This window comes from Acomys russatus, chromosome 6, assembly GCF_903995435.1.
Source record: "Acomys russatus chromosome 6, mAcoRus1.1, whole genome shotgun sequence".
Taxonomy (NCBI): Eukaryota; Metazoa; Chordata; class Mammalia; order Rodentia; family Muridae; genus Acomys; species Acomys russatus.
The window spans coordinates 66033926-66061109 of record NC_067142.1 but is presented as its reverse complement, the minus strand read 5'-3'; the positions used below and the strand labels follow the sequence as shown (position 1 = coordinate 66061109).

The window sequence follows — 27184 nt, the reverse complement described above, 5'->3', positions numbered from 1 at the left end:
TAAAATGTTTCATGTTAATACTACTGCATTTAAGTTTCTGAGAGTCCCTGAAGTTAAGGAAACCCTTTAACTTATTTAATCTAGCATTTCACAAACTGATTTGGCTACGGAATCTTGGTTGGTTTTTTTTTTTGTTTTTGTTTTTTTGTTTTGTTTTGTTTTGTTTTGTTTTTCTTCCCTACAGTCTGTGTTAGTATCCTGGGAACTCTTTTCCTTCAAAAAAAAAAAAAAAAAAAAACTTTGGAAAGCACTGCTGCCATTTCTAAGACCTTGTAGGTCCACTCTTCCAGAGGAAACCATTATATCCAGCTCCTTCTAAGACTTCCCAGTCCCCTTCCTGCACATTCCATCTTAGGCCTTCAGTCATCTTTCATAGATTCGTAGGTACTTTGTCGTTATCAAATGGGAGAAACATGAATAATACCTGACAAGGTTAAAATTTACACATACAGATGTTTCTTGACTTGTGATGGAGTTGTATCATAATATGCTCATCTTCAGTTGAAAATATTATAAATTGAAAATGTATTTAGTAGATTCAACATAGCATAGACTGTCACCCAGCAGCACAGTATGTTATGGACTGAGGGAAATTTGCAGGAACTGGTCTAGCTGCTACTGCCCAGTGTCACAAGCATTTCCTATTATACACTATTAGTCCAGGAAAAGATCAAATTTTGAAGCACAGTTTCTACAATTTGAAGTACATAAATAGATTTTGCACCATCATATAGTCAAAATTACAAAATCAAACCCTCATAACTCATACTGTATAGGTGACTTGTCATGCAGGGAGTTATACATTGCTAACTAGTCATATCCTCCAAAGACACTCATGTCCTCACTCACTCTGTTCTTAGGCCCTTCATTTATTATTTGATTGATTGATTGATTGATGCATGGACTGATTGATTACACTAGGGATGGAGTTTAGAACCTTTACAAAGGGTCTGTCATTGGGCTGCATTTCTAGCTCTCAGGCCCTTTTAAAATATGTCATCAAATTAAAAATAGGTATTTGATGACAGTTGTAGAAAGTGCTAGAACTGGAAAGAAGTATAGGCGTTAGGAAACCAGCAGTAATTTCTTTGATGAAGAGGGGGATATGTTGCCAGACTTAACCATACAGATGTAGCCATACAGATAAAAAGAGAGAAGATGAAAGTAAGGCCACATTCAGCTGTGTATTTGAGAAGTGATGAGAAACTGAGTAGGAAGAAGGAGATAAAATAGTCACTGGAGATGGATGAGTTTAGGGCCCAAGAGAGTGAAGGGCCCTGAAAAGGAGAGGAAAGCAATTGGAACTGTCTCTGAGGGATGTAACTTGGACTGTCTGCAGTGTTCTCTGGTATGCCACCAAAGAGTGAAATTTCTCTTTTGTGTTGAGTTCTTGTGTGTGCTGGGATTATGGTCTTGTACATAGGTGTGTACAGTGTAGAGAGTTGAGTTATAAATAGCACATAGTCATTTACCAAGTGCTCCAGTTGTTTATCACACTACCTCCTCATAGTGCATATATAAGAAAGGTTAAAAAAAAAAACAACAACAGCTTTTTATCCTCATTTTCATAGAGTAGCCAATGGAGACTCAGCCTGAGTGGCTTGCCAGGTTCTCCCAGAAGGGTAGTGGCTAGAACCAGGGAAACACGCAGAGCAAAAGAGTTTTGAACAAGAAACATAGGTAAAGGAGACCCTGGGTTCTGTTTGCCTTGCTGTGGGATCTAGTCTGGTTGCACAGGGGTATCCTGCTGCCAAACCAGAGTGTGGGGATGACCACCGCCTAGAATGTGGGTCTTCGAGTTAGGAGTTTACTGCCCAAGGACAAGCACTCAGCTTCCGGTCACGTCAGTTTGTTCTTTTTTTTTTTTTTTTTTTTTTTTTTTTCTCACACTTCATAGATCTCAGAGTTCTATCTCATTCTCTGGCCCGTATGTCTTCTGTTTTCCTTTTGCCCTTACCTACCTCCACTTCCTGGGTTGGTTCTCAGGCCCTGTGCTAGCCTGCAGCCATGCAGCTAAGAGAATTATTTCCAGACCGCCTGGACTGTGAGCTCTGTTGCTTCAGAACTCTAGACAGGAGGACCAGTTTCCAAGCCAGAAAAGAGCAAGGAATTGTTCAGCAAAGGAAACCCAGTTGGGGAGGGGTGAGGAGATTTTGCACGCCATCCTGGTTGGCTTCCAAATAAATGTTTAACTTTCTTACAAAACACTTCTGGTTTTAGGAGATAATAGCTTGGGAAGGAGTTTTAATTGGCAAAGCATAGGCATATTTAAGAGATGGCGGGGGAGGGCTGTAGACCCTGAGGACATGTGACCCGCAAGGACGTTTGTGGGCCAATAGAGCCGCATTAGAGTACTGTTGATGGGAAGCCAGCAAACTGTGCACTCTCCTGAGTTCTCAGATTGATCACAACATAGAAAAGCCTTGAGTGAGTAAGTACCTTACCATGCCTACGATTTTGTCACCACTGTTCCACATCACACGTTATCCTCTGTGTGCCTCTGTGTGCCATGTTTCTCATGACAGACCTCTAATGCAGTGTCCCCCTCACTATGGAGAATGGACCGTCTCTTCTGCTGATTGAGCAATCCAGGCCAGGCATCTCAGTCTCCCCCACCCCTCGCTTCAGCACGGTGTTACTCTGTGTCTCTGTATCTTCCTTTAGCTATTCACGTGCATGACCAGTGTGGTTCTCAGATGGGAGATTTTAACTCCCAGCTGTTTGGTTTTCCCCTGTTGGGCTCTCACTAGAAGCTAAATAGCAGACTGCCATGTGGCTACAACATGCTGCCTGTCCCTCTACTGTTCTTGAAGGTCTGAGTTGTAGTCCAGTGGTATCTAAGATGTCTTGATTACTTGCTGTGTAGCTAAGGCTGCTCTGTCATGTATACGTGACCAATTTCTATTTTGTTCTTATGGTTGTCTTTTATGATAGGAACTGTTATGCTCCTCACTTTACAGATGGGAAAATGGGGCTGCAAGGAACTTAACTTTTGTAAGGTCTCATGATAAATGAGGAGAACTGCAGCCGAACTGACCGAGTCTCCTTTGTTCTTCATGCTCTCAACTGCTCCTTTGTTTCATAGTCCTTGGCTCTTTAGAAAGTTATATAACTAGCTGAGTGTGGTAGTGCACGCCTTTAATCCCAGGCCTGAGGAAGCAGAAGCAGGCAGATCTCTGAGTTCAAGGTCAGCCTGGTCTATAGAGCTACATCCAGAGCCACACCGGGAAACCCTGTCTCAAAAGGGGGGGAGGAGAGAGAGAGGAAGAAGAAGGAGAAGGAGAGAGAGGGGGGGAGAAGAAGAAGAGGAGGAGGAGGAAAAAGAAGAAGAAGAAGAGAAAAGAGAGAAGGGGGAAGAGAGAAAAATTATACAACTAAGGTATAGCCTTGGCCCCTCTCCAAGGCCGGTTTGCAGTGTCTTTTACTGTAATCACTACTTAAAGAACTCCTTATCGCTGAGTGTCCAGAATCACTATGACATAGATTCCCTTCCCACCTCCAACAGTGTCTGTGTATGATTAACAGTGCCTTGCCCCAGCATTATAATTGGCAAAAGAAAGGGCCCAGGATAGTCAGTTATCCCTGCACACACAGGGAATGCATAGAAGGCCACTGAGATTAGAACTACGTAGGCTTCCTGCTTCCCAGTCCAGGGCTGTGACCACAAGCCCTGTAGCATGAAGCACAGAACCCCAGGGGCCTCTCTGGGCTTGAGTTTCTCCCCTCCACCCTGAATCAAATAGATGAAAGTCAGGTTAGGAATCCTGCTGTCATGTGTGCCAGGAGCTGTTGCTTCTAAACTCTAAGGAGCAGATTCTGCATGCAGATTGGGGGGTGATGAGGCTCCTCCCGCTCGTGCTAGGAAAGAGTGGGAGCTCTTGATGAAGACTTCCTGATGACTTGGTGTCTCCTGTGCTCCCCTCTTTGTGGAATGTCATGACAGTATCATTTGCAAGGCCATTCCCCTCTTGAGCAACTTCTTGCCAGGCCTCCTGTCTCCTGTGGTGTGGCTGTCACTCTCCTGTCATTTCTTCACAGCCCCAGGAGGGTACCCTCTGGGCCTGATGCACATGGCCGCACTTATTAGTGTGTCACCACAGGCACTGTTAGTGGTTAGCAGGAGCGGCAGGGAGCTCTACCAACCAAAAGTCAACTCCTTGTCACCATTTTTTTTTCCTGCAGTCACACTTCAGTTGGCTTGGCAAAGGAGAAGTTGCTCCCTCCTGTCACGCTCTTATCAGCAAACTGGGGGGGTAGGCGGGGCACAGCTCTAAGGCTGAACTGTCCTTCAGAGTTTACAGTAGATTTGGAAGGATGATGACAGCGATGTGCTAAAGATTGACATGTGTCTGGTGACACTTGGAAAGGTGGGTTAACTTGTCCATTGTCCTCAGCTGCTTAGTGACAGTACCAAGATCGTAGCCTAGGAAATGCTGTGAGCCATTATTACTTGTCAGTGGTGAAAGTCAGATTCACTTTGAAAATAAACTTTCTATACTGGGCAGTGATTGATTGTCTAAGGCAATCCATCTATTAAATTATATAATTGAGCCATCAATAGCATAGTGGACAAACCTGGCCCACTTACCATTTCAAACCCTTAGCACCTTACATGTAGATGTCCACAGATATCCATGCTTCAGCTTGTTGTCATTTGATAACTTTAAGCTAAAAGTACATTTGAACAGAGGCCATGTACGGGGCATGCAGAGGCCCGAGGTGGATCTTGATATCTTTCCCCAGGTACCACCCAGCTTGTTTTTTGGAACAGTCTCTTTGTTGGCCTAGAACTTGATTAGGTGAAGATGGATACACCTGTCTCATCTCCTCAGTGTTGGAATTCATTATAAACTTGGGCCATCATGCCTCATACACTCCTCTCACTTATGCCCCCAGTGTGTGTGTGTGTGTGTGTTGAGTGTGTATGTGTGAGTGTGTGTGAGTATATGTGAGTGTGTGTGAGTGCATGTGTGTGTGAGTGTGTGTGTGTGAGTTGAGTGTGTGAGTTGAGTGTGTGTGTGTGTGAGTATATGTGAGTGTGTGAGTGTGAGTGTGTGTGTGTGTGTGTGTATCTAGGAATCGAACTCGGGCCCTCATGCTTATGTGGCAAACTCTTTACCAGCCGAGCTATCCCCTTAGCTCCTTGCTGAGATACTTTTTAAGTAACATGTTAAAGAAATGTGGCATTCAATTCTATTTTTGTTATGATTCGAGGTGGTTGGCTTCTACATGAGGGCGCTGTGCTTTATTGCTGTGGGAGATAAGAATTATAAAACTCATTGCACGGCTGACATTGTGGAAGTCAACTCTCTAGAACTCAGTAGTACTTGGAAGGCAGGTCCCCAGTGCCGAGAAGATGGAGAAGTGGGTATGCACACAGGGCAGAGGAGGATGGCAGCCAATCGCCACGCTTCTTGACAGAGTGGGCCGTCACTCATCTTCCTTTTTCTCTTCTCTGGCACCTTCGTTCTCTGTCCATCTCACGCACACCTTGCACTTGGTGCTTTTGTTCTCTGCTTTCCTTGCTCCTGTGGTGACTCTTTAACCATCTCCACAGGACAGAAAGGAGAGAGAGCTTTGTCCAGGGCACGGAAATTCAGTAGAGTGCCAATAGTTATCAGGCCGACTTTAGGACCTGACTAGTCAAACCACATTTTACCTATTACAGCGTTGACAAGAGTCTCAAGTGTATACAGCCAACTAGCAGCAGGCTCACTTGGGCTGGGAAGATGGTGCTGCAAATGGGTTTTCTGTGGACCAGTCAAGGATGGGAATCAATATTGGATTTCGGTCTTCCTAAAGCAGAGTGCCCACATTCACAAAAAAAGGTAGTGTTACTTTCATTGCAGCACTTTATAAAATACTGAAGGCTGCTCTGTTGAATCCCACATTAAGCATAAGGAGGAGAAGAACTATTTGCTGCACTTTGACTTGGTTCCTCTATTAGGGTGAGGGGTGTCCTAGGCTGGGAGAAGGCATCTGTCAAGAGGATAGGGAGATAGTTCAAAGGCTTACTGTGTGGTGGGATCAGAGGCATACGGTTCCCGAGGTAGCTTTCTTTCCAGGCCTGTTTTCACAAAATTGCCTGTAATTGGCACTTCTAACGAGTGTCAGTGCTCTCCATCTGCAGCTGAGAGCCACTCCGAGGTACGTATTCCTTTCCAGCTCTGAAAACATCAAAGCAGCCGTATCCAGGCTAATCTTGATAACCACGAGGCCACACATGCTTTGAGCTGCTAAGCGGAATTGGCTGCTGGGCAGGAAGACTTGGTCCGTGTGCCACCCAGCACTTTTGCAAGAGATTATGTAAAACTAAGCTGGATTTGTACAAAAATCATGTGGTATAATGATGCTTTTTTTTTTTTTTTTCTTCTCCCAATCTGGTAAATCCCATAGAGTGGCCAGATCTCTGAAAGCTGGAAAAGGCTGTCTTCCTCATAGTCCACTTGCAGGCTCTGCTGTGCACATGAATTGCCTGTAATCTTTAAACCTCCACTTTGAGCTCCAAATGTCATGAGATCTGGGCAGCTGCTTCCGTGTGACCCAGGAGACCTAAAGTATTCACAGAAACTTCTGAAAGAGTTCATTTTAAAGCTTCTCTCTAGCTGAGCTTTCCCTCTTAGGTACAGACCTGGCCCTAGCTTCAGACGTGGCCCGCGATTAAGTCCCAGCGCGTATGACTTCCTGCATTTCGGGACAGCAAACAGAGCCAGTTTTCTGGCCTAGGATCACCAAGTGGAGGTGGCCTGTAGAAAGGAACCCGCTGAGCTGTGCCAAGAGGGGCTGTGAGAAGATCAGCCCCTGCTAGGTGCATACTTCCCCTGCTGCCCCCTTCCAGTAATGGCTCTGCTACCAAAGTCCTCTTCTAAACTCCACTAAAAAGACTTCTCAGTGATGACAGAAGGAAAGTCCTAAAGATCAAGGGGCATCTGGACTCAACATAGCCATTGAGGCGTAGTGTTAGGAGCCATCTAGCTGCGTTTGACCTCCAGAGTGATGAATGAGAAGGACAGGCCTTTATGAGTATGCGATCATTCTGCAAACCAGACAGGCTGGTCTCATATGTCCCAGGTCGCCTCTCCTCAAGAACACTGGGCTTTTCATCAGACATGCTGCCATGACCTTTTTAATTGTGAATGGAGACATAGCCTTTATATAAAGAAGAGTAAGAGAAACTGAGATGAAATCATTTTGACACCGACTATGAATCTAGAAATTGTATTCTCCAACTGCTTCCTGTGCAGAAGCCGTTTGCCTAGCTCAGAGCTGAGATTCATTTGCCCTTACGGGTTTTCCTCTTATGCTATGAGAAGGAGACAGTGGCTGTTGCCCTTTTGACCATAGACTAGATAAAGAAAAAGAGATTCTCTTAAATTCTTCACATTTCTACTATTGGTTTTTTTTTTTTTTTAATCTGAGCCTATTGTGGTCTACCTTTTTTTTTTCTGGCCTAATTACCTTTTGATGCAATTAATTTTATAACCAGAATAAAAGTTTATATTTTTATTGCATTATTTAGTGTGTGAGCCGAGACAAGGTCTGGATATGTAACCCGGACTGGCTTTGAGTTCCTAATCCCCTGGGCACTGGGATTACAGGACCTCTGATACTACACCAGTCAGCATCCAGCATTTCCTGAGCACCGCAGAATGGGAGCCCTGTGGGAGGTACTAGCGTGCATATTCCTTGCCTATCAGTCCTCCATGTGGTACATGAGATACATGGAGAGACATGCACTGTTGGTGTACATCCTACGTGAGCTAGAGAAACTTAAATGGAACAACTGTGATAAGGAAGGAGAGGAGGCCACCAGGAGCTGAGGGGACAACTCGCCTCTTCCAACATGGGGGAAGGCACAACCAGTAACGCAGAGTGAGCACTTGGTACGTTTTCAGGGGAATTGAGTAGAGCTCAGAGTCAGTTATTGATTCTAGAAAATGCACAGAATTGTGAAAGTACTGTGTGCAGTAAGCATTGAAACCAGCGGTCTTCCTGACAGCCGTTTTGAGCTTCTAAACAGCCGACCCTCTAGACGTGCCCGCACCTCTATTCTTGCTGACGGTGGCAGAATAGAGTCCGAGACAGAATTTAGAGGCTTTCAGTGCTCAGGTCTGAGGGTCCCCACCATCCATTATCAGCCGGGGATACAGGAGAGATAAAAGTCCTTCATAAAGGCCTTTCCCACCAACCCTAGGCTCTTATATAAATGCCAAAGTAAGTTTATAAATCCTACCCCTGCTCCTGTCCAATCCCATAGTCCAAGGACATGTTTATGGACCTTTAAAAATTTAATATCTTAAAAGCTAGTTAATAGGAATGCCTGTGATTTAAAGTGGTAATAGAAGCAGTACCATGTCTTTCTTGGGAAAATTTGAGGTTTTACAGCAACAAACTCAGGAGTGAACTTTGTTTCTGAGACTTTTGCTCTGGGAATTATGGAAGAAACTGACCAAGTCCTTGAAAATCTTTACTCAGAACAAGATTTCTGGGTCAATTTATATAAGAAAGTCACAGAATTAAGCCCTTCATCTTTATATATTACTTAATTTTACCCATTTTTATTTCAAGAACCTAAATAAAGCATTTAGCTTTTGGGCTTCATGGAACGATATCTAGGAGAGGGAACTCTTCAAAAGTTAGTGGTGGAGAGGAGTGAAGTCTTATGTGTAAGGGACATTTTCAGGCAGAAGAACACCACACACTCAGTGACTTGGAAATGAGCTTTGCTGTGAACGACTGAGAAGCCATAGGCAGCCTGCTCTCTTCAGAAAGGAGACAGGGAAGGAAATCCAGAAGATGAGCATAGGATCATCACTGAGGCTGCGGCAAGTCTTCTTTGTATCTGAGAGTTGAGCATCCTGGTCTAGTTGCCTGACCAGGGAGCATCTTCATGGTCGAAAGTGATGTAGATGTGCTCATGAACTCATAGAAGCTGAGGTTTCCTACACTAGATCTGCACAAGATCTGCAAAGCGGTCAGTATTCCAGCCTAGAGTAGGAGCGGTTTGTGAGCACATCCTTAATTAAAGAGCTAGGGACAATTTATGTAGGGACAGTCAGCTTCCCTTAAAGCTGTAGCTCCCGATAAAGTATCGCATACTTCACTGGATAGCCCCACAGAAGAATATAAACAGAACAAATTATAGTTGATGGTTTATTAAAACAGAGGAGGGGTATGAGGTTCAGAGGGGTAGGCAGTTTCTGGGAAGAGTTAAAAGGAGTTTTGGTGAGTAAAATCAAAATATATAAAATTGTCAAATAGATGATGATGATGAGGAGGAGGAGGAGGAGTATTTTGTAGTATTTTATGGAAAAGAAAGATGTAGAAAATTGGGGCATGTTTGTCATTGATTTGCTAGGTACTGTGCCCTCCAGAGTACAAGTTCTCATGCTTTTGAAATGGGAAGGAGTTCACAAATATAGTATGGGAGGGTGCAGGCAAATATCAACATCATGAGATGCATTGTGTGAGCTCAGCAGGACCCCCTAGGCCTACCAAAGCCCTGGAAATTAGTGTAGTGATGCAGTATCAGCTGCCTCATTCTGAGTAGCTCTACCTGACTGCTAATGTCACCAGGGTGGGGTTGGGGTCTTGCATATGATCAGCAGACTGTATGATGTCACTATGTAGTAGTCACAGCCAAACTCAGATCATTCAAAACATGGCTACTGCTCAACTTAGGCATAAGGTAAAGTCTAGTGAAATAGCCCACAGTTGATGATGAGGAAATGTTTGGGTTCCTCACTATGGGCTCTGAGACTGTATATTTTACATATATACTCTGTGTGTGTGTGTGTGTGTGTGTGTGTGTGTGTGTGTGTGTGTGTGTGTGTGTGTACACAAATTATATAAACTGGTTAAACCCATGTTGAGCCTTTGAGACTATCACCAGGGACCCACACCTGTGCCTCTGCCTTGTAGTCTCTTGGGTTGCTGAAGACAATCTAGGAAGGCTTCTCTGTCCTCTCTTCCTCTCCTTATTAAGTGGTGGAATCCTGGAAGCCTAGAATCCCTCCCATTGGGCTCTAAAAGGAAACATTTAAGTAGCAGAATAGAAGTAAGAAAGGAGTCTCAGCGTGTCCCAAAATGTCATTGCTCAAGCCAGGGCCCGGGAGCTTCATCTTTGTTTTTTTTTTTTAGTAGTTTTACCATTTCAATGCTCAAGTCTTTAATCCATTGGAGTTCATTTCTTCATATGGTATAAGGTGGGACTCTAATTTCCCTCTACTGCGTGTAAATATTTAATTTTTCTAATACCATTTGTCGAAGAGATCCTCCCCGTTGCGTGCACTTGGTGAGCAGACCTGGGTGGGCAATGTCTTGGGGAAAGACTGGGGAAGGCGTGCCTCTGCTTTCTGCTGGCCACCAAGGGGGTGTGAGGATGCCCGTTGTCAGTTGGTTCTGCAATGACCCTTGCCTTCTCAGCCCCATGGGGTCTGTAGAAGCCTCTAGAAAACCTGCAATTTGAAGCAAAAAGATGGCTGAGTCCTTCCTAGTGTGATGGACTCATTGGGCATTTTTTTACAGTGGCTAGTGAAGGATTCTGGAGGGTCAGAACTACTTTTGCACTGGCAAGGACAAATGAGGCCACGTCCAGTTCTAAGTCCAGAACTAGAACACTTGCCTCTGGCACCTGTCTTCCGGTGATGGCAGCCTCAGAACTGTGGTGGCATTGGTGCTATTTCTAGAGTGTGTGTACGTGTGAGAAATCTTGCTCTTTTTTTTTTTTTTTAAAGCTTATTTTATTTTTACCTCTTTCTTTCTCTGGCTGCCTAGGTCTCTGACCACCTTGCACGTCCTCAGCCACACTGACCTTGTCCTAGCCTTGGAGTCTCTGCATCCTTTACTCTTTCTTTTTCTTCTTCCTTCCCAGAGTCAAGCCATGAGAATTGTCCGGACAGTGGGACAGGCCTTTGAGGTCTGCCACAAGCTGAGCCTGCAGCACACGCAGCAGAATGCGGACGGCCAGGAAGATGGGGAGAGCGAGAGGAACAGCAACGGCTCAGGAGACCCAGGTAGGCACCACGGCTGCAGACGGAGAGGACACAGTATGGGCTGGCGAGCCCTCCCCCTTAAGAGCCAGGCTCTTACATTACCTTAAAAACTAGTCCTAATAATTTTGCCATTACATCAATTACATTTCTCTTCTTTTGTTCTCTTTTTGTTTGTTTTAGCTTTGAGACAAGTTTTCGCTGTGTCTCACAGGCTGACCTTGACCTTGAGCTCTTCCTGCCTCAGCTTCCTGCATGAGAGATGGTGTTACTACATTCCAGCACTAACTAGTCAGAAATCATATCTTCCATAATTTCTCCTTCAGGAAGTCCATTAAAATGACAATTTAACAAAGATAAATTACTTAAGAATAAATTATGTATTCTGTTTGAATGCTGGAAGGACAAAAGAGTATTGATTGTAAAACCTGAACATCATAAACATGAATTCTGTGTTTTACATGGCATAGATTTCTAACAGCAAAGGGAGCATCATGGTAACCTTCGGTACACACATACTACATTATTAAAAATGGTTAAAGTGGTGCCCAAAGAAAATACAAAGGTTCAGTTGTTTGCATTAGCAGATGGCCATCCCAAACGTCAGATGAATTAAACATTCACATGAAAGAGTTGGAAAAGCAAAGGGTTAGAGGCAGGAGACTCCTGAGTTCAAGGCCAAATAGCAGTGTTGCCAGGTGGTTGGACAGACAGACAGACTCTTGCGTTGCATTGCAGCTACCAAGCTACATTTAGTAACATTTTGTCATGGGTGAGTTCTACTCAGCCTTAACCTAAGTGTCTACCTCTGAGAAAGAACTCATAGTGTGTGCCTCAGAGTCACATTGTAATTGCCTGATAGATTTTAAAAGGCTAAGTCTGGTGCATGGGGCATAGAAAACACTAAGCATATGCACGCTAACTATTATTGTTTTGTTATGCTCAAATTGTGAGAGACCCCCACACCCCCAAACAGACCACCTAAGAGCCGAGTCTAAATGCAATCACAAGGAAGTCTTTATTGCAGGCTCGAGCCCCGGGCACACAGCAGATGCAGGGAAGCGGCCCTGAATCTCAATTGAGAGTGATTTTTATAGGTTTTAGGCAAAGAAATGGGCTTTGCAGTGTATGATTGGATGACATTTGGGCAGAAAAGCTGCAAGCAGGGAGTTACAAGCCTTGGCGTTTTGTGATTGGGTAATAGGTATAGGGGCGAGTTGACCTGTAGAAAAGATTGGTTGAAGCAGTCATGGGGGCGTCAGGAACTTTGGCCTGGCTCCTCCTAATTGGCTGTTGCTATGTGCCAGACCATCTGCTGATCAGCTTGACCAGCAGAGAATATATTTGGACTTTCCTGAGGTGAGCTGGTTGTGTTGCTAGGGTAATTTTTCTGTTTAGACTACTTTGTGGATTTTCCTGAACTCTGGGCTCAGCCCTTGGCCAGGTTTAATACAAAATGGAGTTTTCTTTTTCAAAATGGAGGTTGTGTGTCCCTTACAGTTTGAGCACAAATGTGTGAAAAAATTTAAGAATGGGGGGGGGGGAATATCTTGAAAGAGTGAGTAAGAGAGGGCTGGCTTCCTATATTTAAGTAAATATTGTTGTGTGTGCGAACAGATAAAACTATACTAATGTAAAGTAACTGAACGGGTCAAAGCAGGAGGTTAGAGCCAGAACCGCTCACATGTGCTAACTTACTGCAGAATCCCTGGGGAGGATAATGTGGAAATTCCTATAAAACTTGAAAATCTACACACCTAAATTATCCTCATAGATAAGAGCTCTAAGAATGTAGTCTAAAGATAGACCCTACATGTGAAATGATGAACATCCTGCACGGTTACATAAGTGAAAAATCAGTTATAAAACCAAAGGATTATAAAAGGCACACGTTTTTCTTTTTTTCTTTTTCTTTTTCCTTTTTTTTTTTTTTTTCAACAGACTCTCACTTTGTAGTCCTAGCTACCCTGAAACTTGCTATATAGACCAGGCCAGCCTCAAATTTACAAAGATCCACCTGCCTCTGCCACCTTTGCCTCTGTTCCTGCCTCTGCCTCTGCCCCTGCCCCTCTGTCTCATAATTCAAGGTGTGCACCACCATGCCTGCCTATAAAGTCACTACAAGTAATGAACTATTGCACTGATTAAAAAAGAATGAGCCAGCTGTCTGTGAAGTGATATAAAGCCATCTAAGATATTTTGTTCATTTTTAAAAAAAAAACTCAAGATCTAAAACTGTGGCTATGCTTGCTACCAATTACATTTTATTATAAGTACATAGGAATAATTATCTGTATATATGTGGGTATTCATGTATGTTTCATGTTGTTCATATACAAGTTTACTATGCATAGAATCTTTACAGCGTGATACACAAGAAAGTAGAAACATGCATCATCCTGTAAAAGAGAGCTAAGTGGCTGAGGTGGCAGGAAGATTTACTCCCCACTGTACTTATAACTTTTCTACTCTGGACAAATATTAGTCATAAGTTAGGAAAGCCTATCATTTCGTCTGGTACTCTGCTTCTGTGTGACCACAGGGAACCACCTTGCTTCTTTGTTGGCTCAGTCGTTTGTACCATCTGATGATGTCCTCTGGCCAATGCAAACATCACAGTGATCTTGACTAATAAAAACCATCACTAGACAGAGCCTTGTGTTTTCCTGTGTGTCCTTGACCACTCCTGGATTATAGCAGGCCATGGTACTAGTATAAATTAAAAACTTTTACACCTCTGTGCACCGAGACTTAGGAGTTGGAGTTATAGGTAGACTTTGGCAAACACATCAGGTGCCTCTGTAGCTATGAGCAGAGAGCACAGTAGAAGACAGTTCCTGGCCTCCCCTGAATACTCTGTGAGACCTATGCTGGACCACTTTGCTCAGAGAAAGGAAGCTGTCTGCTCGCTTCTGCACTGTAAGATACGATAGACTGCTAGCTGAGGACATGAATTTCCTGCCTGTTAGCACTCCTTTTGTGTATGTGACTGTGGAGGCATGTGGGGACACATGTGTATGCGCATGTGTATGTACACATTTTGTACATATATAGAGAGGCAAGAAGACAACCTTGTGGCTCATTCCTCTGGAGCCCTTCACCTTTTTTTGTTGTTGTTTTGAGATGAGTTGTCTCACTGAGTTGCAACTCACCACCTAGGCTGTGATGCTGGCCCGCCAGCCGCAGCGATCTCCCTGTCTCCCTCCCAGCGCTGGGATTACAAGTGCACACCCACCATGTCCGGCTTTTTACCACATGGATTCTGGGGACCAAACTCTAGTCTTGCAAGCACTGTACAGACTGAGCCACGTCCCCAGCCTCTATGAACACTTCTTTGCCAACGCCCTGCTGCCTTGTGAGGGGAGAGTGGCGGCCTAAATCTGAAGAGCTCTCAATTGCACACTCAGTCACACTGGCAGGCAGCATACGCATGCTCAGAGAGATTCTAACCAAAAAGTAAAGTGTCTGGTGAAGCCACTGACTCCCAGAGTGGAAGGGACCAGACTAGACAGGACTGTACCTGGAAACCGAGCATTTGAAGACCATTATCCCCACAGAAGTCTTGCCTCAAGGGGTCACTGTCACTTGCAAGTAACTACTGAGCCCTGTCCCTCAGCTGCTGGCCAGGAGGTCAGGATGGCAGTTGGGGGGGCAGGGAGGGGAAGGGGGCTGACCTTTGACAAGACCTGCCAGTGGTCTTTCTTACAGGCAACAGGAAGACTTTCTGCCGTAGGAACACTGCTCTCCTTCCACCACCAGCCCCTGCTGGGCGAGTTCAGGTTCTGGACAGTCCATGGAGTTCACAGTTGAGATCACTGTTCTTTGCTTTCAGTCTTACTAGCCCCCCCCAACCTCCTCCCCCACCCCTGTGTACCCCACACTCCTTCCTTCCTGCTCTGGGCATTTCATGTACCTTCCAGCCATTGTTAACACTGTGCCATCTGCCAAGTGTCCCCTTCATGCAGACTTCCTCCTCATCCTACACTCCCTTTCTTTCCTCTGGGAGGCCGGCTTTCCAGCTCCAGCTCTGGCGTTCTCCTCCCTTCCCCCCTTCAGAAACTCAAACACATTGTTTTCTGCTGTGTTCCTGTGTCCTCATCACACTTAGATGATGCCACTGACATTCAGCCCTCTGTGTCCTAGGGGGAGAATGCCCTCTACCTGTATAATGGGCTGTGAGCTTTGGTAGCATAGGGACCTCTTAGCATAACAAGGACCTGTTGAATAAACTGATGAACAGTTAAGTGTGGCCAGTGACCGCATATTAGTCACTGTCACCAATCATCTATAAAATGCTTACTCTGTGCTAAGATGACTATCGGGATGAAGCAATTTCAAGCCACCTTCTTGATGAGGAAAGATGGCACATGGGCTGGGGGAGTTAAGAGAATTGGGGCGATAAATACAGAGGGTGAACTCAGAGGGCTGAACTGAGTCTTATTGGGAAGAGTCCAGCACGGTTCCTCGCTTCTGGCTGTAATAGAAAAGTCAGCAGCCACTTCCCTACCCTGCAGACGTGGCAGGCACCACTACCTCTCTGTTCTGTTGCCTTTAAAACTTTTTTTTTTTTTTTAAGACAGGGTCTCTTTATCTAGCCCTGTCTGTCCTAGAACTTGCTAAGTATTCCAGGCTGGCTTCAAACTCACAAAGATCTACCTACCTCTGCCTCCCTAGAGCTAGGTTTAAAGGTGTGCATCATCACACCAGGCCGGTTCTGTTGCCTTTTTAGAGGCAGTGTTCTTAGATCACATTAATATGCACGAGATGCCAGCTGCCTGGCATTTCCCTATACCTTAAAGATTATAGAACTGTGGAACTGGTGTTCCGCAGGTGGAATCAGGTCCTCTAAGCTGATTTGCTTTTACCATCCTGACGTAAACTAGACTCACTTGGAAAGAGACAGCTTCAGTTGGGAATTACCTATATCACGTTGTGCTGTGGGGCATTTTCTTGATAAATGATTGATGTGGGACGGTCCAGCCCCCTGTGGCAGTGCCACCCTGGGGAGGTGGTCTTTGGTTGTGTAAGAGGGCAGGCTGCTGGGTGATGGCGGTGCATGGTTTTAATCCCAGCACTTGGGGCTGGGGGGGGGGGGGGCAGAGGCAGGCAGATTTCTGAATTTGAGGCAAGCCTGGTCTACAGAGTGAGTTCCAGGACAGCCAGGGCTACATGGAGAAACCTTGTCTTGAAAAACCAGAGAGAGAGAGAGAGAGAAGAGAAGAGAGAGAGAAAAGAGAGAAATGTGAGAATCTGAGAATGTACACTGAGGAAGCCACTAAGCAGCGCTCCTCCATGGTTTCTGTCTCTGATTCTACTTGAGTTCCTGCCTTGACCTCCTTCAGTGATTGAGATGTATCGGCAAAACAGCGTTGTCCTCCCCAAATTGCTTTTGGTCATAATGTTTAGTTACAACAATAGAAAACAAATGAATATGCCCAGTATGCTTTCTTCAAGGTGTAAGATGTCAAGGATTCATCAACTGTGTCTTTTCAAGGTCAGTTGAGCTTGAGTTGGCACACTCTAAGTTGTGCTGGCATCCCCACGTGAGGGAGGCAGGCATCTGCAGGTGCAGACTGGGATGTGGCCTTGGAGTAATGTGAGAGAAGAGTATGCATGACATACCATGTGTGTGTTTATATTACTGTGTGTGTGAATGTGTGTTGTGTGACTTTCCCTGCAGAGACAGGGAGGAGACACACATAGGGACATGACAACAAAGAACAATTACACCCAAGTCTGGCTTAGTAAACTAGTGAGTTTATTGGGGTTCCTCGCAGGAGCGTGGTTGACTTAAAGAAAGCTGTATCAAAATAAGTAAATAAATAAACTTAAAAGAAACCACCTCAGTTCCGATGAGGAGTCATCTCTCTCCAGCAATTAAAAATAGTTTGAAATATCTACATAAAAATCTCTTGCTACCTGGTGTGGTAGCACACTCCTCTAATCCCAATACTTGGGAGGCAGAGGCAGGTGGATCTCTGTGAATTCGAGGCCAGCCTGGTCTACAAAGCCAGTCCAGGACAGCAAGGACTGTCTGGAAAAGCAACAGAAAGAGAAAGGAAAGAAAGAAAGAAAGAAAGAAAGAAAGAAAGAAAGAAAGAAAGAAAGAAAGAAAGAAAGAAAGAAAGAATAAATAAGAAAAGAGAAGGAAGAAAGAAAAGAAATAGAAATCCCTTCCCTCCTCCCCATCTCTGCATCTGTGTTTAATGGGGGCTTCATTTTAAATAATTGTTTCACCTGACTAGAAGCCTGGTCAATCAATCATTTGCGGGTTGGACTCACAGGGAATGATGAATTCCTGAATTCCCTCTTCTTCATGGAGATTAGTCTTTGTTCCATCTGAGCAGCTGAGTCTACCACACACAGGGTCTACCCATTTAAACACTAATGGCAACTGCAAAAGAACTTCACAGCATCCTCTAGAATAAACATTTGTCAGGTGCCTGGGTTCTGTGGTGGCCTGACCCTTTAGCAGTTGGCTTTTACAGAGGTGAGGGGCTCACTGGAGCGGCAGGCTAGCTACACAGGGCAGTTGCACTTTCATCTTGGCCCTTACTCTTGCTCACTCCGTGGTCTCCAGCAACACAGCAACAGGGTCTGAGGTGCTGAGAGTGTGCAGGGTTAATGAACCCAGGGTATGGTGTGCAGCAAGCTCACCACGCAGGCAGTGTTAACTAGGGTTTTGCATGTGCCACACACGCACATGGGAATAGACAGGGAGGGCTCTGAAGGTCTGTGGTTCACAACACAGATGAGTGATTGATCTGGCTTTCCTGTGGCTGTGACGCTGAGTTTAGAGTGTCTGCATGCAGTCGGTACCATCTGGGTCTGGGCTTGGGACCCTTGCTTCTTCAGCAAGGCTGCTCTCTGCCTTTTCCCTTTATACGTCCAACGCACCTTCTTGGTGTGTTTAAACTGCTCGCAATGTGTGTTTTCTTTTCCCATCTGTTTTCCCCAGAAAGATTTTCCTATGAAGGTCCAGAGGAAAATGGATGGTTTCCTGTGGGGATCTGACTTCTGTGTAGAGACACTTTTCATTGAATGCAGTGTTTATCTTTCCAGTGGAGCCCTGCTTATGATGGGATGGCAGGCCCTTTATTGTGCAGAGGAAACTTATTTACACAGGGAGCTTGAAGAGGGCAGAAGCTGGAGGCTCCCCTGGCGTCTTTGATGTCAGCTGTCTCTCTTCTGGGACTCAGCAGGGGTGTTCATGTCATTATTCACTGCACCCCTGTGTGCCCTCTCTCCTTCCCTGCTCTGTGCCAGTCTTTCTTCTCCCCCTTATTCTCCTGCTTCTTATACTACTGGGGTGCAGGGGGGGGATGGGGAGGTAATATCTTTTGTATCTTTGGCAACAGCTGCCTTTGGCTATCCCTGAGGCTCAGAGCAAGGTGGGGCCACTTCTCTGGAATCACTCGCCTGTTTGCGCAGTGTACCCTCTTTCAGAACCCTCCAGGAGAGTTCCCTGGGAGAGATCCCATTTCCTTGGCTTTCTCCCATGTAGCAGCTGTCCTGTGTGTGTGTGTGTGTGTGTGTGTGTGTGTGTGTGTGGACTGTGAGGCCTCTGGAAGGGCTTATGCAAAATAAAACCTGCTAGCAGCCAGCAAAAGAGCTCAGCAGGTAAAGATGCTTGCTACCAAGACTGACAACTTCAGTTTAATCTCTCAAACACATGTTGCAGAAGAGAAATGGTTCATACAAGTTATCTTCTGACCTACACAGGTGCAACGTGGCACATATTCACCCATACACACACACACACACACACACACACACACACACACACACACACACACGAATAAGCAAATGCAATTTAAAAAAAAGTAAATAAAAAGCCAGGCATGGTGACACACACTTGTAATCCTAGCATTCAAGGAAGCTGACACAAAATATATACATATATGTAAACCCACATAATTCCTACGTTGTGTTTGGCAACAATGCCCTGACTACTCTGAGCAAATGAGTGTATGGGTTAGTAGCCAGCTCCCACGCCCTAAGTCAGAGCTCCAGGCTACTCACCCATCGTACCTGCAGCTTTGTGTTCTTTCACCTTCTGCCATCTTGCCTTCTTTCACCTTACCCATGGGAACCACCATTTTAGTCTCTATTTCTGTCTGTCCAATTTCTTTTTCAGACTAGTATTTCCATTTTTTCCCCCATTGTCTCTACTGCCTGCTTTCCAGCATCCCCTGCACACCCCTCTTCACCTCCTGTAAGTGTTGAAGCTTCTCCTGGATGGGGTCCCTGGGGTCTTTTTCTGACTCGTGCTCATGGCATATTTCTGCCTACAGGCTGAACCTTTCTTGATTTCTCCATCCGTATGTTTAGTCTGCTCAGCCCTGTGCCCCTGCCTGCTAGCTTACCAAGGATCAGAATTGCCACCCTAGCAGCCTGCAGCAAGGACTGAGCTTGGGCTCCCAATGCAGGAAAACCAAGCATACTATTGACTTGTAAAATATCAGGCTTATATCCTGGATGACTGGGTACGTCTGCACTGGAAGGATTTACAACCACGTTTTTAGTTCCTAATGAAAAAAAGAAAAGAAAAACTTACCCAAACCTACCAATCCCTGAGCATGAAGTCCCCCTGGGTGTGGATTGAAATCTCACCAACCCTCACCCTGGAAATCTCCATTCTGGAAAACTCCACACCCCCCCCCCAAGAAACCCTATATAAAGGATGCCTCCTGTTCAGTTGCCTGCCACTTCTCACTCTGGCAGAGGCAGCCGCCATCTTGTGTCTCTCCCCATAAGCCTCTTGTGTGTGGTTTGTTGTGTATTGTGACTGTGTGGTATGCCTTGGTTCCTGACTGCCAGGATTCCTTTCCCTTCAAAGCTGTACTACTTACACACTTGTTCTGCAAGGCAGGTGCATACCTGACACCTAGTTGACTGGACTAGCTCCAACACTACGGTATCAGCATCACCATCCTGCTCTGGCTTCCAGCTGTGGCTTGGTCTCTAAAACTATTAAGAAGCTGCACTTGAAGTCAATAGTGGTGAACCGAGAGCAGCATGGTGGTGCATGCCTGTAATTCCAGCACTCGGGAGGCAGAGACAGGAATAGGTTTGAGGCCAGCCTTGGCTAGAAAGTGCATTTCTGGGCTATCCTGAGCTACAGAGTGGAGCCCCATCTCAAAACAACAAAACATAGTGGCAAACCCAGTCCCAAATAGAGAGTAAGAAAATATTCTCTACAGAACAAAGAGAGTAAGTGCCAGGCTAGGAAACTGAGCCCTGAGCTGGGATGAAGTAGAGACGACAGTACCATTCTTAGTTCGAGAGTCTCTACACTTTGCTGAAAGAAGTGTACCAGGGTGTGGCACTGTTGCTTCCAGCTTGAGGAAATGTTCATTCATTTCTGAACTTTAGGATGACATTGAAGTGTCATCCTGGGTTGAAAGGATGTCTTCATGTACTGGAACAAAAGGATGTGTGAGACGTCAGAGAACCCATGCCATGCCGGGGCTTGGCTAACTGAGAACACAATGAAGAGCGACTGTTGTTCCGTGTGTCACGGCTCCCTTCCCTGTCGTCCCTGCAGGCCGCCAGCTCACTGGAGCTGAGAGGGCTTCCACAGCCACTGCAGAGGAGACTGACATCGACGCTGTGGAGGCCCCACTCCCAGGAAGTGATATCCTAGAATTCAGCCGAGGTGTGACTGACCTGGATGCCGTAGGGAAGGAGGGAGGCTGCCACATAGACTCTACGGTAGGTGGTCTCCATGTGTGGTCCTGGCGCCTCTGAGAGAAAGCTGTGCCACAGCGGTGGCTTTAGGCCATCAGTTGCCCACTGACGCAGCCTCAGAGTGAGGTGCTCTGTCACACAGTGACAGTACTGGAGCATATGTCACTGCCTCCTAGAGGGGTCTGACTTCCACAGATTCAGCGTCCACGAGTCAGCATTGATGTGAGGGTGCTGTGGAGTTCGTTTCTGAGGTGTACTGCCCACCTGGGGAATCTCATCAGTGTTCTATGCCTTTTTGCCTCTACAGCAGGTTCTTGTATTTGTGCGGGGCTCATCCAGAAGACCCATGTGACGTAGGTGATCACATGATTTAGCTTTATAAATAGAAGCCAGTCTGTTTGAGATCTCTCACCTTGTCCAGTGGTTGTGTGCCTTCAAAAATTCTTGGACAAGGGCTGTTATGAGTCTGGAAATGGGGTCGCTGCAGGTTAGAAACTGAGGCAGCATTAAAGGCAAGCCTCATTATCTCCAGCCTAGAATTCCATGCGTAGGATGACTACAGGGTAGGGGAGCTTCTAATCTAATCCAGGAAACAGACAAACCCCAAGAGCCCCAAAACTAAATTCAAACCTGAAGACAACTAAACTGAGAAAAATAAGAGCCAGAAGGAAAATTTCTGACCCAAGTGGCTCAGCCCTTGGATTCCCAGGAACCTCGCTGGCAACTTTTTCATCTTCCATCTCAGATTCGGCCAGTTCATGAGGGAATGCCTCTGTGGTTTGGTGTGTGCTGCTTCCTGTTTCCTCTAATGCCCTGGTACATCTTTATGAGGGGCTGTTAGGCCTTTGTCTCTGGGGCTTGATACCTTCTTCCTGCCCATCTGAAGATCAGCAGAGCCACCGGAAACAGAACTTAACCTCCCAGACACTAGACTCTGACCTGTAGGAGCCATCCGAGTTAAAGAGACAACAGCTGTGGTCACTTAACTAACAGAGGTCCCTCTGGGTCATTTGGTGTGATGTCCAAGTGTTCCTCCCTCACTTCAAGAAGAGGTGGGAGAAGGAGGAACATCTGACCTGGGACGAGGAAGAGGAAGTGAAGGATGGCCCAAGGAAGACCTGAGGCGATCTCTCTCTTGTTCTCCTAGCAACATAGTATGTACTTATGTATATAGACATTGATTCTAAAGCTAGAACCCCAATTCATCAACAAGGCGTAGAATTGGAAAGGAGGGGTAAGAAATGACATTTTATCAGCTGTCGTCTACCCTAGCATCAATGTTACCCAGGTATAAAGATAGAGTTTTCTATGTGGTCCGAGCTCATGTGTGCCAGCACTTCCACCCTGGAGCTATGACTATGTCATTCAAGATGGAGCATCTCTAGTGCATGAGTGTCACTCTGTCCATGTACCCATTGTGAATATGACAGTGAGGGTGGGGACACCCAAAGGTGGCCTCTGCTTATGAGGCATGCTGTCTTCTCTTCTCAGGTCTCACCCCATCTTCAGGAGCCCATGTTGACAGCCTCACCTCGCATGCTGCTGCCGTCGTCATCTTCTTCCTCAAAGCCACCAGGCTTGGGCACGGGGACGCCCCTGTCCACTCACCACCAGATGCAGCTCCTCCAGCAGCTCCTCCAGCAGCAGCAGCAGCAGACACAAGTGGCTGTGGCCCAGGTTCTCCTCAGCCTCCTCCCTTCTTCACAGGCTCCACTCTCATGGGCTTGATGCACCCTTCCCTAGCAAGGGGCTCAGGGCAGGTTTCAAACCTAGGGAGCTCTATAAGGAAATTGCTCACGCTACTGGATCATTGCTTGTTGGGGTTCCGGGAAGTGAAAGGGGAGGGGGACAGATGGGGACTGCGGTTAAAAGTGGAAAAACGCCATTGGTTCCCCATGTGTCCCTCACTCTGAGTTAGGCTTGGCTGGCTTGGCTGAAAGTTGTTGGATAATGACTTGAACGGAACAAGGAAAAAAGATGCACACAGCCCCACTCGCACCCGCTTCCTGACCTTGTTTCCTTGTGTTTGGGGTGGGAAAGGGGTGCCTCTGGAGGTAGGTCAGGTGCGACGGATACAGCTCTTAAAATGGCTCAAAGTATGAGTTTGTGCCCAGCATCCTTGCCCAGACTGCTGCTCTGGCATCCCAAACACTCTTGACCGTAACGGGTACTCAAGCCTCCATTAGTGACCTACTTATTCCACACAGTATTCGATTAGGAATTCATTACAATAGCAATGAACTTAAAGGAATTTAGGTAGATGATCTGAGCCATTTGAGAAGAACTGGCTACCTCTTAGCATCCAGATGGAGTCTGTGCCCTGAAGTCGGGCTGGACTATATCGCTGCTTCGTGGGAGACTGGGCTGATCGCCCTTGCTGCTTTTGGCAGCATCCTTCTGTTTGATTTCCATGGAGGACATTATACTCTCTTGGAGTTCAGTACTCTGAGCCCTCTCTCTCTCTCATGGGCAAGTCAGGGGATGGGGAAGACACATGCGCTCAGACAAGATCGGGACTTAATGTGGGTAAAGGAAGGTGATGAGGAAGATGGGATGGTCGGAGAGTGGTCCAGAAGTCTCCTGTGTGCACCAGCATTCTAGATCTTCTAGGCTCAACTGTGTGCTTAGATCATCTGTGTTCTGCAGCGCAGGGAGCACAGGCTTCTCCAGGGAGAACTTCTTGAGTGTTCTGCTTCCTCTTCTCCTGGCTCCTGGGTAAAGTGAATCTCCCTGAAAGACTAAGCCTTTCCTCAGTACACCTTCAGGAAGCATCTTACAGCCTAGGCTTAATAAAATGTTATAAGAATCTGCTATGGCTTGGCCTTAAAGTGCCATCACTGACTGTACCTGAGGCACCAGCCTTGTGAGTCGCTTGGCTACACGTTTCGGGAGAGTTGGAATCAGCAGTGGGAAGCTGCTCCTGCTCTGAGGTTTAGAGCCTCAGAGGTAGGGTGGGAGGTGGGAGTAACTCTGAAACCAAAGGATTCGCCAGCAGGAGGATTTTCAGGTGTATCCAAAACAATGACAAAGAAAAGGGAATGTCACTAATGGCTTCTTATACTTAGGGAGAGAAAAATCTTTGTCAAATTAAAGAATCTATCTCTGGCTAATGACAGCATGGCAGTCTGAGATGCTCCTCCTCCGCAGGGTAGGGGATGACAGGAACACAAAGCCTGAGCCTTTCAGTGCTGGCCCATCCCAAGGCTCAGCATTTCTGTTTCGCATTGAATACAGATCCATTCTCCGAGCAATTCTCTTTTCAGCTATCAATCCCCACGTAATTATTATTTATCCAAGACTAGGTCTGATGCATATTCATGCTGTTTTTATTATCAGAGGGCATGTGAATTGGAAGTCTAGGCTAAGTACTAAAGAGAAACCAGTTGCAAGTGTGTGATCTGCACGTGGTGTTGTGGCAGTGGAGGGACGCATGCAGCCTGCACTCAATGAGACCCATGGCTTACCACAGGTCTCCCATGGTTGGGACAAACCCCAAGAGTGGTTTTTCTGGCATAGCAAGTATCTGTCTGAACAAAAACATCCTTGGCCTGCCCTAATCTAGAAGACAGAGGGTCTAAGAAAAGGAAACACTATAGTGTCCCAGATTCATTTCACGGGTCTCTCTCAGAGTTCCAGGCATTTTACCAGGGTGGTCAGCCCACACCCCTCATATCCTCAGAATTTATTGGCTATAGCTGCTGGACTCTCAACTCAAGCAGTATTGCGATGAAAGGACACCTTAGGGCATTAATGCCCTGTATTGACAGAGTGACTCTTGAGTAGAGTAGTAGACTTGCAGGTCTCTCAGTCAAACTAGACTTGAGGTCACTTGGTGACTTCTTAAACACAGTCCCCTACCTGTCCTTCCTTCCCCCCTTAGTCAGTCTCTGACCACCTTCCTTCCCTACCTGCGTCTTATATTTACTGCCAGGCATGCAGTAGGGGACAAGAGTACCTCTCGGCTGACCCTTGGCTCCCTGGTGCTACTGGTGCGTTCAGTCTTAAACCCGCCTCTTTATGTCTCTTACTCTGTAGGATTTGGTCTGAGGACTTGTTGTTAGTATCTCCCTCCATGGGCAAAAGCAGTTATGTAAGAAATGCAGATGGGTTAATGATAGGTCGTCCTGGCATCTTTCACACACCTGCCGCAGACCAACGGGAGCGTGCTTGGTTTTCTGCAGGCTGACGAGCTTCCAGTGGGAAGTTAGCCTCTACCCGTTCTGGCAGACTATTGCTGGCAACCTGCAATGTCTGTTTCTTTCATTGAACCCCCAGGAGTCCCTGGAATTCAGTAGGTATAATTGTCATTCCAGTGTTTTGGGTGAGAATGTCGTAGTTTCCCTTTCTCTGAGCTTCCAAGCCCTCCTGTAGCACTTCTCAGTTTAAAATCTAAGGGTAACGTTCCAGTTTCATGCAGATGTGTGTGCTCTTAAGGTCGCTTAGTGCATTCTTCATGTCCCCTGCCCAATTCGCTCTCTCACACCAATCTGATTGGGCTGTTATTTTAGGACTTCATTTAGTTCTCTTTGAAGTTGTCGTGACTTTTTCTAAGACCTCTTGCAGCCTCACCTCAATTCTTTCAGAGCTGATCTTAAACATGCCTTCCTCGGTCTTAAACACATAGGGTCAACCAACTCCTAAGTATTTCGAGGTCATTCTTCAGTGTGTAAATAGTGACTTACCTTAGTCCCTCTGAAGTTCTCCCAGCCCAGCATGAGGCTTGCCTGGCTGCATTAGCTTCCGCTTTGACATGGACCAGAAGTCCAAGGGTGTGGGTGAAAGCATAGCCACACCTTGAATCCTACCTGTGATGTAGCTGGTGCCTGCATAGCTGCATGCTGGGCCTGCCTGGCTCCAGGATTGTGGCTGACTGACAGCGGTTAAGTGAGCCAGATCTGGTTGTTGTTTGCCAAGCCCTAGCCGAGCTCTTGGGAAAATGACAGTGACAGTGACGTGCGTTGTTGCTATTTTAAAACCTCCTCTACCTGCCACTTCTGCTTATTTAGAAACAAGTCGTTTTGTTATTTATGCTTTGTGGTGCTGTGTGCTGTAGTTAGAGAAATAGTGCTGAAAATGCTCTGCGCCCCCCACCCCACCCCACCCCCAGGCCCTCCATGTAGCATCTGTCCTTGTGGCTTCTCCCAGTCCCTGGCCCTGCCCAAGTCCCTGGCATATGCATGCTGAGACAGCGCTGCCTGCCTCTGCTTCTTCCCTCTGGTATTGGGGCGGGGGGAGGGGGGAGCAAATTGCTCTGGTTATCTCCACTGCCATTTCCATGTGCCTGCCACTCCCTCACTTCAGCCTGGCCCTGCCCCCACTGGTGATGGAGGAGCTGGAGTCCAGGCAAGTAGGCCCGGAGAGTGAGTGGGATAATGGTCGGAGGTGGCCGGGGTGGGTTGAGGGTGAGTGTCAGACTTTGGGGAGCAGTACCAAGCCGGAGGGGAATAGGGTTTGGTGTTATACGTGCTGTTCTGGGATTGGGGTGCAGAGCTAGACACCAGCACCAGGTATGGCCTTAGCGCCGCATTGCTGTGTTTGTGCCACTGGCCTAGAATGATGGAATAGTCTAAATGCTTGAGGTGGCATGACTCTGGAGAGGAGATATTCACACTTTGCTTTCAGAAAGTACTATGGTCAGGTTAATGGGTGGGGGCGGGGCGATGTTAATATTATCTGAAAGTGTGCCAAAGATAAATGTCCATGATGTGGGGTCGGGGTGGGGATGAGGGGTGGGATGGGCATCAAGGTGGTACTTCCACTCCTGTCATATGTTGAGAAACAGAGCCCAAACCAAGGGTGAAGCTAACACTACCTCATCATAATACGCCAGGTCCGTATAAACTTGGCTTCGGAGTTTGAGGACGTGTAAGCAATGTTGTCCTCACTTGGCCTGGTTTCAGTTCTGCAGCGCAGAGTGCAGTAACCGAGGTCTGATCCTCATGCCTGATGCCACCTCTGATGGTTACAGAAGCAGCAGGCTCATTAGTGCTGGCTTGGGCAGTGACAGCAGTATGTTGCTTCTGTGCTCGTGGAGCTTAAAAACATCTGAAATGATATGGCTGTACACTCGCAGAGGTAGAAATTCTTATGTAATCGGGGACAAGAGGCACTTACACTCTGGGGTGTTGGCTCATGGCACTTACTGTCAATGGGTTTTACCAGAAGCATAGTGTTTGAGGGTAGTCTCTCTGGTGTTGGTGGTGTTCCTTTTCTCCGCCTTTGGAACTTTGGATACTGGCCAGAGAAGGATCCAACTCCACCCTAATGTCTGTAAGAAGGAACAACATTTTTTGTCCTCCTTCCTAATTCTCAGATGCCACCATGAGGATCTGAGGACTTTCTTCAGTGACTCTTTAGCAAGTAGTGCCTAGTGTTTACAACTAACTGAACGCTGAATCAACTGTCTCAGCCCCTAGCCAGCCCTCTCTTTTGATGGATAAGGAAGCTGCGGCCCAGAGGAAAGTGCCTATAGCTGTCTCAGAAATAAAGACTCCAGCACCCAA

At 46.4% G+C, this 27184-nt stretch overlaps 1 protein-coding gene across 3 annotated transcripts in view; it reads left to right on the top strand.

Annotated features, from left to right (window-relative positions):
- Nucleotides 1–27184, top strand: part of Nos1ap (nitric oxide synthase 1 adaptor protein) — a 288416-nt gene that overhangs the window by 240361 nt on the left and 20871 nt on the right. For all 3 annotated transcript variants that reach the window (XM_051147818.1, XM_051147817.1, XM_051147819.1), the window contains exons 6-8: nucleotides 10874–11015; nucleotides 20539–20705; nucleotides 22173–22358. In XM_051147818.1, coding sequence (XP_051003775.1) covers nucleotides 10874–11015; nucleotides 20539–20705; nucleotides 22173–22358 — 495 coding nt within the window. The remainder of the gene's footprint in view (nucleotides 1–10873; nucleotides 11016–20538; nucleotides 20706–22172; nucleotides 22359–27184) is intronic.